Source organism: Rhinatrema bivittatum, chromosome 18 (assembly GCF_901001135.1).
Source record: "Rhinatrema bivittatum chromosome 18, aRhiBiv1.1, whole genome shotgun sequence".
Lineage (NCBI taxonomy): Eukaryota > Metazoa > Chordata > Amphibia > Gymnophiona > Rhinatrematidae > Rhinatrema > Rhinatrema bivittatum.
Genome location: NC_042632.1, coordinates 31,857,383 through 31,871,554, shown reverse-complemented (window position 1 = coordinate 31,871,554; position 14,172 = coordinate 31,857,383). Strand labels below are relative to the sequence as shown.

Genomic DNA, 14,172 nt, shown 5'->3' with positions numbered 1-14,172 from the left:
ATGCACATCCATAATAGGGTGTTGTCCCTTTAAGAAAAGGCCCCAGCTGGTGACACGCGATTGGGAGGTACCCAAGAGCTGTCTCTCTCAGTTGGAGTCAGGAGCATGGATCAGGAGGGGCACGGGCTGATGTGCAGTTCCAGGTCTCAGGCCGGTGACGCCATCGGCTGGCAGGGTGCAGAAAAGCGAGGTCTGCTACATCAGGCATACCAGGATCAGAAGCAACAGTAAGAATGAGAGGGGGCCCGTAAAGCCACTCGGGCCCCTCTGTCTAACTGGGTTACTCACACATCAGGCCAGGCTGCGATGTTGCAGCCATCAGCTGCTCCCCCCTCCTCTGGCCGAGCCCAAGTAGGGAGGACACAGTTCACCACTGCAGTCTGGCGTGCCTGCTCTTTTGCTACTCACTGCAGGAGCCAGGCTAAGACAGAGCAATTGATTGCTTTTTTTTTTTTTTCCTCTCCCTGTGGCCATTGACCAGTCAAGGGCCATAATAAAGACCCACAGGCCTTACGTTGGGGAAAACAGTGGGGCTAGTGCGAAGGCAGCAGGCAGTGTTAGATAAACAGATTATAGGGATTATACAGCCGAACAGTTAGTATAGATGGGTGGGTAGACCAGAAAGGCCACACACACTCTCATCACCTGTCTGGGCTACACCACTTGTTTATGGGTAGATACTAGGGTAGCGTACAGCCAAAAATTTCATTTTCACTTCATTTTTCTTTTTTTCAGTTTTGGAAAAAAAAGAAGTATTTCAAATAGTACACAGATTTACAATACTTTGCCACAAACAAAACTATATTTTTCATTTTTCCATGGCCAAATTCCTTTCATTTGATACAAAATGAAGAAGATGTGTCCCATTTTTGTTTCAAAGGAGCGTACAACTCTAGAGTATGTAGGGTTGTATGATCTCACACACTGGCCATGTCTATTAAATGTATGTATGATGTACATTTCTCACGTATGGAAGTAGTGTTCTGACATGTAAAGGAGTCCTAGCTGTGTCCCTATTTGCATCACTCTCTTCAACCCTAGAGGATGATTGAGTAGACAGAGTGCAGTGGTTCAGATGCTCTCCAATGACAGATAGTTTTACAGAGCAGCTCCCCCTTCAAGCCAAGAAGCCATTTTAAAGCCCTGTTCTCTATCGCCTATCCTAGAAAGGTGGCTGGAACTTACACATGGAGTTTCCAGGACTCAGGAGTCTTCTTGGGGTCCAGCCAGGAAGCTGGTGGTCTACAGCAAAGGTAAGTGGTGTTTTAGGCTAGGCTGGCAGGCTTGAAAGAAGAATGTACACAACCAAAAATTTTGTTTTCTATTCATCCCTTGCTTTTTTTTTTTTTTTTTTTAGTGGTTTTAAGCAAAATATTTCAAATAGTTTGCCAAACATGAATAAAAACTAAAATGTTATTTTTGAGGCCAAATTTATTTCATCTAATACAAATAGAAAACATGCTCATTTGTCCCGTTTTTGTTTCAAATAAATGCACATCCTGAGCTTGTAAACCTACTCCAGAGTTGCTGCTTAAAAGGAGAATCAGCAGGAGCTCACCTGTAACTGTTCAAGAGGATGTTCCAGTTCCATCTGCTGGAATATAGAGACCTGCAGCTACAAGTACAGTGAACATCGCCACAGCTGGGAGAAAGATCTACAGCATACACAGAGTACACAGTAGGACCAGAGGGTTGCCTAGTGCAACATTTCTGACACTGTAGACCTATTGAATTTGATGTCTGTATGGATCATACTAGCTCAACGTAAACAAATCTGGCAGATATTACTCTTGGAGTAATCCCAACCTTGCATGGTTGTGTTTTTTTCTTTTTACTGGGAAATACCAGAAGACATCGCACAAGCCTAAGGGCCTTGCAATATTCTTCCACCCTAGGGAAAGAACCCAGGAACAGAGAGAACGTTGTAGCTGCCTCACTGCTATCAGCATATCCCTGTGGTTTGCTAAGGGGCGAATCCGTTATTAATCACAAACATTCGTCCCAGCTTAACAGGATTTATTTTTTCTTTTCAGAATATTTTTTTTTTTTTGGAGGGGAGTGAATATGCACATTCTCCTCCCGCCGACAGGAGATGCAAATCGCTGGGTGTGTGAATTAGGGTCCTTTTCTGGCTCATGCAGCTCTTTATGACATTCACTTTTTTGGTGTGCGGTAAGTGCAGGGGGCGGGGGGGGGGGGTGGAGAGAAATGAGCATGGGAGGAAGCAGGCTGGGAGAGAAAGAACATCTGATTGCGATGTTGTCAGGCGCTGCTGGCCCCTTACTTTCCTTGCATCATTGACCTGCACGTAGCTGCAGCCCCCTCTAATACTTCAGGAAGTCTTTACCAACTTCATTCAGTCCAAAAGCCCCTCTACCTTGGAGAATAAACTTAATTTGAAGGACCTTTTACCAGGAAGGCCTTTTCACTCTAGCACCTGCTTTACCAAGTTGCACAATCACATTTCTAAAGGTGCAGAGCGCGAGTCTCAGGCAGAGATCTTGTCTCTTTATGCAGCCCACAGGACAATCAGCTTCATTTCGCTGTAGCTTTTGTGCAGTTTCTCACTTCAGGGCAGCTCTAGTCTATTAAACAAACATCTTTTGCAGAGAAGCAATTTCAGTGTCCATAGATGCAGTTTATTTTTGTCCTCATATTTATTCCTCCTTAGGGGAGAAAAATAAAGAGCAGCAGCAAGACACAGCTCCCCCACAAAAGTTTTTTAAAAAGTGCTCCAACATTATTCCAGTAGCACAGTGAGCAGAAGATGCTTAGAATAAAATGTGAATCCTGAGCAATAAGTCCAAGCCAGAGGCTCAGGTCTGAACCATATCTACCGAAAATATTAAAGGAGACAGAGTTCAGCAGAACCTTTGATTAAAACTTAAGTCTGGCACAGAGACTAATGTCTACGCCTGCCAGCTTTCAACCGGTGAGACCCAGCAGACAGACTGCATCCAGCGAGTACCTAGGTGTGTGTACGTCACATGTACACAAATTATCTTTGCCCCAGTGATCATGCCAGTTCCAAATATTCCAGCGCCTCATGCCCATCACCCCATAGCACCTGCTCATCCCATCCTGACTGCTCTGGAGTTTTCAGAAATAGCTGTACAACAGTAATTCTAACTCCTGAGACAAGTCAAAGGATTGCAAGGGAGAAAGAGGAATTGTTTTTTCAATCTGCCTGTATACATGTTAATAATATCACTTAGCAGACACTTCCTATTCCAAACGGGCTGGGAAAACCACCAAACACCCTGCAACCCATACAGTTCCTGTATAAAAGAAGGTGAGGCAAGTGGTCCTCTATCTAATGGAGGCAGATGGACTATGGAGCTACCAACTAAGAGCGACTGCTCTAATCTGTGTGTTTGGTAAGCAGAGAAAACAAGAATGTCTGAAGATATGCAATGTAAGACTGGCCAATAGCACAGTAGCTTTCCATGTAGCGTATGGATTCACACAACAAGCAAGACTCATACCACCTTTCACATTCTGAAACAAAAGGATATGTTAAAATTGGTTTTTTTTATTTAAATACAGATTTGTAAAAAAAAAAAAAAAGCAATGTACATTCATGCTTAAATTGTATAAAATCAGCATCAGCAGGCAGCCGACAATGTCAACAGCATGTTTGTGTTATCCTCCCTTCAGTGCCTGGTTGCTCTTAGGTTACATGAATTTTTGGATCTCATGAACGTATTTGGGTATTGTTAAAATTCAAAGAGTTAAAATGTTCTGCACATCCACACAGGAAATTACATTTATGCATTACAACAATAAAAAAAAAACCAGCAAGACGAAATTAGGCACTTGCTAAGGGACCTCATGCTTGGGCGTTAGTCATCCACTGACAACTTGAAGACTGAAGATCGGGTTTGGATCTAAAATAAAACCAAACATGTCCCCACTCATCACTTCCACCCACCATCCCCTCAACATTTCTCCCTAGCCTCCATGCCACCCCCAGATTGTACAGCAGCGACACGCTAAAAGCAACCTTCATGCCCAGAGCAGAGCAGGGTTATTACCCTGCCTCTCCCACAGCCTTGTGCTCGTTTAAAAAAAAAGGAAGCATGGCTCCTAACTTAAGTGGGTCGCACTGTGTTTAACTCTGGCATGTTGCAGAGTGAAACAACAGATTAACATCCATTATAACACTCATGCCTCATGAGAAAGGGCCTCTCTGTTTGCATTTATGTTCCGACAGCCAGTGCTGTAATTTTGTGTTCTTGCGACTCAGAAAATGGCTGCCTTGGTGATGTAGGTACCAGGAGGTACAAAAGGAAGGTTACGTTGTGTTAATAGGGGATCCAGTTGCTTGCAATATGTAACAAAATTCCTAATGCTTGTCTCCTTCAACGCGTAAACTGCATAATGTGCCCAGTACAATGCCCCTGATCAGAGCTTTAAACGATGTGCTCACAATTATCCATCCTAGCTAACGGCCAATCAGAGCCTGAAATTTTATGTTAATGAGTATTAGGGTTTTTTGTGGGTGTTTTTTTTTGTTAATAATCTTAAAAGGGAGCACCACCCTTAACAGCTTTTAATCTTCTGTGTGTGAAGTTAACCAGAAAAAAAAAAAAAAATAGATGAGATGATAGTTTGTAAACCACCACCATCACAGCCAACATAGAGACCCAGTTTTGCTTATTGTCTATTTCACAGTAAACCTTGACATAATACTGAAACAGAAGCAGCCCGCATGGGTTATGCGATCACCTTTTGCAATATACATGACGACAGCTGAAAATGATGGGAAATATCCATAAATGTTCAGAAAGAAAGCAGATTGGTGGATGATGCCTATGAGCTATGGAAAAGGCACCCCTCCCCCCCCCAAAAAAAAAGGTTTTAGCTGCCCAAATAAACCTGGTTTTATGAAATTCAAGACACTTCCTGCACCCCCCCCCCCCCCTCCATACAACCCAAGCTGCTTGAGGCTGAAGACTTGCACGACTGTTCCAGCAGTCAGGGCAATATTTCTTTGGCCTGCTTTGTGGAAGCACTCAGTGAATTTATCCCAACAGAACAAAAAATTAAACCTACATTGGAGCCAGGTTACCAGACATTAATAAAATATAAATCTTATAAATTAATTTGCGAGACTGATGAGGCATGTCATGAGCTACAGGTGTTAGCCCACATGTACAATGGCTCAGATTTACAGTTCACACCCCCACAGTGCTCATAAAACTATGCCCATCTGCAATCGTTTTACTAAAATGGTTTAGAAAAGGAAAAAAAAAAAGTCAGTACTGTGATCATCTACTTCAATTCATTAAAAAAAGCAAACAAAAAAAAAAAACCCTCACGTGCCTATCTGTTAGGACATGCACCATAGTTCTGCCTTGTCAAAATTAAGATGTCCCCTGCTGCACTATCATGAGTAGTGTTCAGAGTCACCCAGATTTTAGGTGAGATTTTGGCCAGCTTTTCTTTTGCAGACTGTGCATACAGTTCAATGAAATGAGAGCAGGAATGAGGACAGTTTTTGGCAGTGCTTACAGAATCATTCTGCATAAAATATTTCAAAATCAACCCTGCCAGGTTCCCATGAAGGGAGAATCTGACAACAGTTATTACACTAGTAACCAAGTGAGTTCCATAAATGTGTTCTAGTTTAAATAATGAGCATACGGACTTGTGTGTCTTCTGGAGTCATTATTGGACTCAGTCTTTCCAACTGTACAACGTCCCCAGTCTCTTACTAACACCCTAAAAAAACACAACATTTTTTTGAATCAGACATTTCTATGGCACGTTACCTAGCTCAGAGTTTCCTCACCTTTTCAAGCTCAAGGCACATCTACATTAACAAAAATATTGTGTGGTACCAACTTCCCTGGAGCAGGCAGGCTGATCAAGGAGAGGACACATGGCCGAAAACTAGGGAAGCCCTGAAAGCCCCACCAGCCCCTCTTCCAATTTTAAAACAAGGAGAGGGGGGGACAGATACACAAACCTGTCAGAATGGACAAGCTCTATTTTTGCACTCTTGTGATGCAGCTGGCTTAGTTACCTGGGCTGCCAGAGCTGCTCCAGTCACCACTCAGAATGAGTGGCACCCAGTGCATGCTGTCCGTCCCCCCCCCCCCCCCCCCCTCATCTCATTCAGCCCGAGGTAAGAGTGGCTGGAAAGACACAAAAGGAGGAAGCTCCAGCGGGGGAAAGAGGAGAAGGTGCTGTGTGCACTGCATAAAGTGGGGGGCCCAACTATATCCATGCCCTGCATGCTCCCATTAATTATCACACTCCAGGGCTCGTACTGTGGCTAGGAAAAGGCATGTATGATTACACAGGTTCTTAGAAAGGAGTCACTGCTGGTGTGACCTGTTGCTGTGGGGTGCCGAGAGCACAACCGTGCTCGTCTTGCATCAAGCAGTGGCGACTTCCAAGGCACACCTGATCAGGCCTGAAGGCACACTGGCAAGGAAATGCTAAATCTAACTAGTAATGATACCACAAGGTGCACACCATCTTAAAGGAACTGGTTTCAGAGCACAGCACTACATGGCTTAGATTAAGCTGCCACCAAACCCCCACACTCCAGCAGTTCACTAGAACAGGATGAACCTTTTCTGCCTTGAAAAGCACCACCACTTATCGCCCTCCTCCCCTGACCTCTGCAGAGAACATTTAAGTTGACTTTTCCCATCACAAAATACTTCACTTTGCCAAAAGGGAAGAGATATTGAACTCCCTCAAAATTTTCCATCCTCACCACACCCGGGTCCACATTATGTTCTTGTCCATACCAGCTGTGCTTAGAAAGAGGTCTCCTACCTGCTTATTGTATTTCTGGGGGTTGGTCCGATAGCTGTAATCCGAGTACTGGTCAGAACCAGTTGAATTGTTGTCCCCTGTGCCAACGAAGGTGTTGGCAGCTGGCAGGTCTTGCACCACCTGGTGCTTCTTAGAGGCAGAGGGAGACTGTGGTTGGAGTTGAATGGAGGGCAAAGGGGAGTTGGACCGATAGTGTCGCCCCAGATCAGGGCTACCTGGAGGATAATTCAAGGGTAGGTGGATCCTGGGGCTGTCACTGACTGAATCATTCATCAGGTTGAACTTGAGTGACTTCTGGAGTCCAGTCTCCTCCTCTTCCTCAACTGGTTTTGGAAGCTTCGGTGATTTGTTTTTCTTTGCCTTGTTTTTGTTTTTATTGTTCTTGTTGCCCTGTTTTGGAGCATATAGATCTTTAGTCTCCTTTTTACCAGCCTGGTAGCCACTCTTGGCTTCCTTCTGACGGCAGTAGCGCAGCAGCACCACCACTATGATCACCAAGATGACAGCAATGATACCAGCGATCACTCCAAAGATTATGTTGCTGCGTTGCTTACCCCTCTCATATTCAGGGTCACCAGCAATGTCAATCTCCAGAGGTGTGTCCAGGCTGTGCAAAATCAGAGTATCTACCAGTGTTCTGTTGTTCAAGGTTTCATTCACAAAGACGTGAACTAGTGCAGTACTATGTCGTGAGGGCTTGCCCTTGTCATTTACACGCACCACCAACCGGTGCAGACCATGGTGTTTTCTGAGGATCTCCTTCTCTAGGATGATATCGCCACTGTTGGGTGAGATGTGGAATAAGTCAAATGGATTGCCTCCTGTGATGCTATATCGTAACTCTGCATTGGTTCCTGAATCTATATCCTCAGCACGCACTTTGGTTATCGGTGTACCAGGGCTGGTCAGTGGTGTGATGTGTTCAGGTGTTACATTGGAAGGGGAAGTGAAAAAGGGAGCATTGTCATTTTCATCCAATACGTTGATAGTCACACCTACATAAGCAGACCGTGGAGGGTCACCACCATCAACAGCCTTCAGCCGAAAAGTGTATGTGCTCTGTTGCTCACGGTCAAAGGAGATATTGGAAAGGATGGTGCCTGTGCCATTCTGAATGACAAAGTAATCTTTATCCTGCTCTACAGAGAGTCTGATATGGGCATTTTCACCCTTGTCTGCATCAATTACTGTTACCATACCCACTGGACTCAAAGGTGGCATGTTTTCCATGACTGAGAAGTTGTAGCCATTAAGCATGAATTTAGGGTCATTATCATTCTTGTCCAGTACATTGACCACCACAGACGCTGTCCCGGTCAGACTGGGGCTGCCCTTGTCTGCTGCCACCACCAGAAACTCATAGAGTTCCCTCTGTTCACGATCCAACACAGTGTTTACACGGATCTCACCAGAATCAGGATTAATGGAGAAGAAGTTCTTCGAAGATGGCTCAGCCACAATGGAGTAAGTCAGCTTGGCATTCGAGCCACTATCAGCATCACTGGCACTGACCTCCATCACCAAATCATCTGGAGAATTGTTCTCAGGGAAGGACACTTCCATGGTGCTCTGTGTGAAGACAGGAGCATTATCATTCACATCTATCACTTGCACTTTTAGTGAATTAGTACTGGATAGGGGAGGGTTCCCTGAATCTACAGCCACAATCTCAATGGTGTACTCCTTCACAGCCTCATAGTCCAGTGGTGTGGTTGTCTGCAGAAAATACTTTTTCTTGCTGTCACTGCCTGACTCGCTGACTGGTTTCAATTGAAAGGGGACATCACCAGCTACGACACAAGTGACAGCTGCATTCTCGCCTTCATCCCGATCAGACACTTGCACCAAAGCAACTGCTGTCGCCACAGGCACATCCTCAGAGATGTTGGCCACACCATCCTGGTGAGTTACGAGACCGATGCCCCGGATCTCAATGGTAGGTTTATTGTCATTCATGTCTTTGATGGTTATGATCACCTGCGTACGGGCAGATTTGGGATTGGCTCCTTTGTCTCTTGCTCCAACTGAAAATTTCAAGGTACTGACGTCTTCTCGATCAATGAGACCCTGGACAGTAATCAGCCCAGTAGATCTGTCTAGTCTGAGTAAACGGCGGACGACATCTGGTGCCTGGTGGAAGGTGTAATCCATCTCAGCATTAGCACCCTGATCAGAGTCATTTGCTTTCACCTAAAACATTAGAAAAGAACAAATTAGAACAGTGAATTATGCCTAACCTTCCTGCTTTTCCTGCCATAGATCTGGGTCAAAGGGCCCCATGGGATCCAAGTTACCATGGATTAAAGTTTAAAATGCAAACTAAACTTTCCTGATAAGACTTCACAGGGATTACAGCAAGAATCATAGGATGCTCTGCTATTTTAAAGTAGGCAAAGTTTTTTTGTTTTTATAAAGTTTGTGGGGCTTACAGGCCTGACACTTTATAATCACAGGCCTGCGAGTCCCTGTGAGTTTCCCTTTGAAAATTTGACAGTGGCACCACAAGAAGTTCAAATATAACATCAGGGCATTGCTTACCAGCCCCACTCTACCCATGTGCAATGTGGATAAAAATACCCACACTATTTTTACCCACAGAAGGCAATTTTCAGCTCTAGATGTTACATGTAATTTCTCAATCACCCAGGTAAAATATCTTGGAAAAAAAAAGTTGCCCTCTATAAACAGACCAATGCAATAAAGTACGCATAAAAAAAACATGCGTCCAAACTGGGCACCCGTTTTGGGTTTTTATTTAACCATGCGCACATTCTCCTCTCAGGCACCCAATACAATCAGCAAAAGGCTGCTGCACTAAAAAAAAAGGACACACAATGGGTATTGTGCATCCCTAGTGCTCTGCATCGGGCACCCAGGAGATGCGGCTGTGTGGCCAGAGCTCCCTCCCCACCCCCAGTAGGGCTGTTGCCGATTGGCCTTTTTCTACTGACACTTGTCAGTGAAAAGGACCAATCCCCTTTCAGGGCAGCCTTCTGAAAGGGGATTGGCCCTCACACTAACATGCGACAGTGAATGGACCAATCGGCAGTAAGTGAAGTGATTAAATTGGTATCGTGCCCAACAATATTAGTTAATTCGCTCCTTCACTCGCTGCCGGTGGGGGTTCCAATTGGGCCAGATCTTGGGATTGCTGTTCTCTGTGGTTTCCCCTATGAAGAACCACAGAAAGCAGGATTTTTTTTTTGGTTGAGCCCTTGAGCGGGCACAATTCTACTTTCTGTGGCTCCTCCTCCTTAGTATCGCAACAATAATAGGAAGAATCACAGAAAGCAGGATTTGTTTTTAATTTCAGTGAGACCGAGTGTGGCATGCTGTGACGCCAGCTCCCGGGCAGGCGTTAAGTTTGCCATTGAAATGGGCGCCTTGGCTGGGTGCCATTTTTTGGCATTGTGGGATAATAGCTAATAGACTCATCTATATGAAATTTGCACGTGATGAGTGCTAGTTATGCGCTCGATTGGACGTGCGTTTTGGACTCACAAATCCCTGTATTGCATCAGGGGTTATTTTGACGCCCCAAAGCACGCACCCAATAGAGTGCTACCCAGTGTGCTAGCCTGAGCGCACTATATTACATCGGCCTGAAAGTGACTAATAGAAAATTACTATACTTTTACTCTCAAATACATTTGCCTCTTCAGTTCTCCCCCTCTTTAAATAGGATTAAAAAAAACAAAACAAAAAAAAAAAAAACACGAAACTCAGTTCTCAACCTGCACTAACATTCTCAGACACCCCAAAAAGCAAACCCTTTGCACAATGGATGATTGTTTGAAAGTATGAAAGCAAACTCATTAACGGAAAGCATTTCATCAGTTTCCTCATAGGGGCTTTAAAGAGAAAATAAATTTGAGAAACAGCAGCTGACAGAAGGGCATTTTCTGACCTAATAGGGAGCTTATAATGAGCAAAAAAAAGGACCTTGAAGTCACTGTGGACAAAGCACTGAAATCCTCAACTCAGTGTGTGGCAGTGGCAGACAAAAAAAAAAAAAAAAGCAGAACAGAACATTTGTTTTATTCTGTTTCTCTCCAAATAATCCTGATACTGCCTTATCGAATCATGGTGTGACTGCACTTCCAGTACTGTGCATGCAATTTTGGTTACTCCATCTCAACAAAAAAAAAAAAACCACACCACACATGACAATGGGGATAGAAAGGCTTCGTTATGAAGAAGGATGGCTGAACAGGTCAAGGCTGCTCTTATTTATTTAAAAAGTATTTATTAGCCACCTTTCCTATGTTCAGAGCATGGTATAATATGAATAAATATATAATTCAGGAGGATAAAATAGGACAGCATCTTATATCATTCTTCATTATGGAGGAGCAATATATAGGAGCAGGGAGTTGACTATCAAAACAAGGAGCAAAAAACGAGTGGTCACTAGACATCTAACAAACTTTGAGGAGGGATACGTTGGGGATGATAGCATTCCCAAACCTAAGTGCTAATGTTTCTTGAAGAGGAAAGATTTTAGGGTTGTGTTTTTTTGTTTTTTTTAAAGAATTTTCTCTGAGGCATCTGATTGACTTTGGTAGGCTGTTCCATAGGAGAGGGCCTGCAGTGAAGAAAGTTCATTCTCTGGTTTCATCAAGGTGGGTAAGCTTTGGAGATGGGACATCTAATAGCATTAGATTTGCCAAACTAAGGGGTCGGGTGGGAGAGGGGATTTTTAATATCGAGGAGACCAATAGGAAGTGTAAGTTGCAAATGGTGGAGTGAATGATCAGGGCGAGCTTGTACTGTATACCGTATGAGATTGGGAGCCAGTGTAGTGATCTGAGGACAGGCGTGATTTGTTCATGAATGAGTGCGCTAGTCAGAAGTCTTGCTGCCAAGTTTTGCAGGATCTGAAGAGGTCAGGTCGCGTATAATGGTAGACCTGCTAGAAGAGTTTTACAGTAGTCTATCCCAGAGAATAGAGATTGGAGGACTGACCGGAAATCAGAATGTTCAAGAAGGAGCTTGAAGTGACGCAGTAGATGTAGTTTGCAAAAGGATGCACTGATAATGGTTCTTATATGGTTGTGCATAGAGAGGGTTCAATTTTGACTCCTAAATTGCATACAGTTTGGGAGATTGTGATGGAATGTGCATCGAATGAGAACTTGTTGGGTGTGTTTAACAGCTAAAATATGATAAAACAATGATTTCTGTTTTAGGGATGTTATGAACTAGTTTATTGCTGTGAAGCCATTTTTGGATGGTTACAAGACAATGGATAAGGAATGATTCCATAAGGGCCCATGTTTCCTTTGGGGAAAAAAAGAATTTGATATCAGCGTAGATGTTATAAATGAACTCCAAGTCCAGCAAGGGTGTGGCATAAAGGTGTTAGACAATATACAATGCAGCAGAGAGAGCAGATCATTGGGTTACCCTAGAGCTAAGTGACATCACGGAGGACGTAAAGGAGTCTGTATGGCCTTGTTGGGTCCTGTTACTGAGGTATGAGGAGAACCAGAATACAGCTAGTAATACCAATTGATTGTAGTCTGTATAGTAAGATGGATGGTTTACTGTGTCAAATGCAGAGGAAGTGTCAAGGAGACATAGAAGGAAGGCTGTACCACAATCGAAACCTCATCTAAACATGTCAAAGCTGGAAAGCAGGAGTAATTCAGTGCTGTGATGTTTCCTAAACGTGAATTGATATTGGTTGAGGATATTATTGGAGTCGATAAATTTGCAGAATTGGTAAAGGCATGCAGTTTCTATGCCTTTGGCAATGAAAGGTAAAAAAGAAAGATCGGGCAGTAATGGGAGATAAAAGTGGGATCCACAGATTTTTTTTTTTTTTTTTTTTTTTTTTAGTATGGGCCGGACTGAAGTGTGTTTTAGGTCAGGAATGTCACCATGTTGTAGCAACGAATTAATGAAATTAGAAATGAAAGGGCAATGTCGAGTTTAATTGGTTTCGTACTTTCATATGGCATGGGTTTAGGGGGATTAAAAGATGGTTTCATGTTGTTTATAATCTCAGTAGCATCAGATGTTGTGATAAAGTCAAAACATTCCCAGACTGGACCATCAGTGGTCAGTTCATCGGTTTCTTCAATAGGGGAGTTATTGAAGATGTTTACATTTTTTGTCTTGCTATTAAAGTAGGATGCGAATGTCTCCACGATGTTCATCCCGGGGGTGTGGGTGGAAATGTAGAATGAATTCAGCTAGGGTTGATTACTTTCTTGACAGAGGAATATAATTCTCTAGGATTGCTTAGCATAGAAGCCAATTTTGTGCAGATATACTTTCTCTAGTGGAGGTGATGGCCTCTTGATATGAAGCAAGTTTACAATCAGTATTTTGTTGGTCTTTGTAGGTCTTTCCACCATTTCCTCTTGCATTTCCTGGCTTGAAGAGAGGTATTGAACCATGGGGCTGAGTTAGTTCTCTTGGATGAGAACAGTTTCAAAGGGGACATGTTTATCAAGGGTAGAAATTAAGGAAGTGTTCCAGACTTCTAAAAATTCTTTGAGCGAGTAACAGGATTTGTTGTCCAGAATAGGTATGAGCTTGGGTGCAAGGGTCTCAGGATCTAATGCCCTTGTTTCAAGGTATTGGTATTATTTCTATGGGAGATTTGTTTAAGAGATTTGGATCTGAGCAAACAAGAGACAAAGTGGTCACTTCATGAAATTTCAGTTATGGAGCTATCTGCTTTGTGTAGAAACCCAGTGGAGTTGACAAATACCATATCTAGGCAATTGCCTCTCTTGTGAGTGGGAGAGGAGATTTGCTTCCATCCACAGGACAGTAGGATATCAAACAAGGTTTGGTTAGAGGATGAGATAGAGGAGGATTTCATACATAACTCGTATGGAGCAGGTATAGGAGACTATCATACAAAATTTCAAGTGGGTTTTAAAGAACACAGCTAAACCACCTCCACATCGCCCCTGTCTGGACTTATGAAAGTATGAGACGTTTGGTGGGCAGCATTGATTCAGTTCTGGAATGTCGTAGTCTTTCAACCAGGTTTCTGTAACAGACAGTCATATTTCAGAGGCAAGGTGGTCATAGATTACCACAGATTTTTTTTTTGTTATGGATTATGCATTGAAGAGAAAGAAAATCAGGGCTGTAGATGCAATAATGGGAGTCATGGTGCTTAAGGCAATTTAATGAGAGTTCTAATGTACGGAAGACGGAAGAGCTGTCTAATACACCGCCTGCACTATATCATCATCTTTGGTCTGTAATTACTGGGATTGGGAATTGTAAAAAAAAAAGTTAGGAGGCAAACTATACTGATTGTAGCCCATGGTTGTCATGATGTGTCATTTTTGAGGTGCGAACGAGGTGAGCACAAAGGGGAGCACAAAGGGGCAGGCTCCTTTGCTGTGCTCCTTT

The 14,172-nt window shown here is 43.4% G+C and overlaps 1 protein-coding gene across 5 annotated transcripts in view; it reads right to left on the bottom strand.

Annotated features, from left to right (window-relative positions):
• Positions 1-14,172, bottom strand: part of PCDH1 (protocadherin 1) — a 236,786-nt gene that overhangs the window by 199,564 nt on the left and 23,050 nt on the right. For all 5 annotated transcript variants that reach the window (XM_029583680.1, XM_029583684.1, XM_029583683.1 and 2 more), the window contains exon 3: positions 6,793-8,982. In XM_029583680.1, coding sequence (XP_029439540.1) covers positions 6,793-8,982 — 2,190 coding nt within the window. The remainder of the gene's footprint in view (positions 1-6,792; positions 8,983-14,172) is intronic.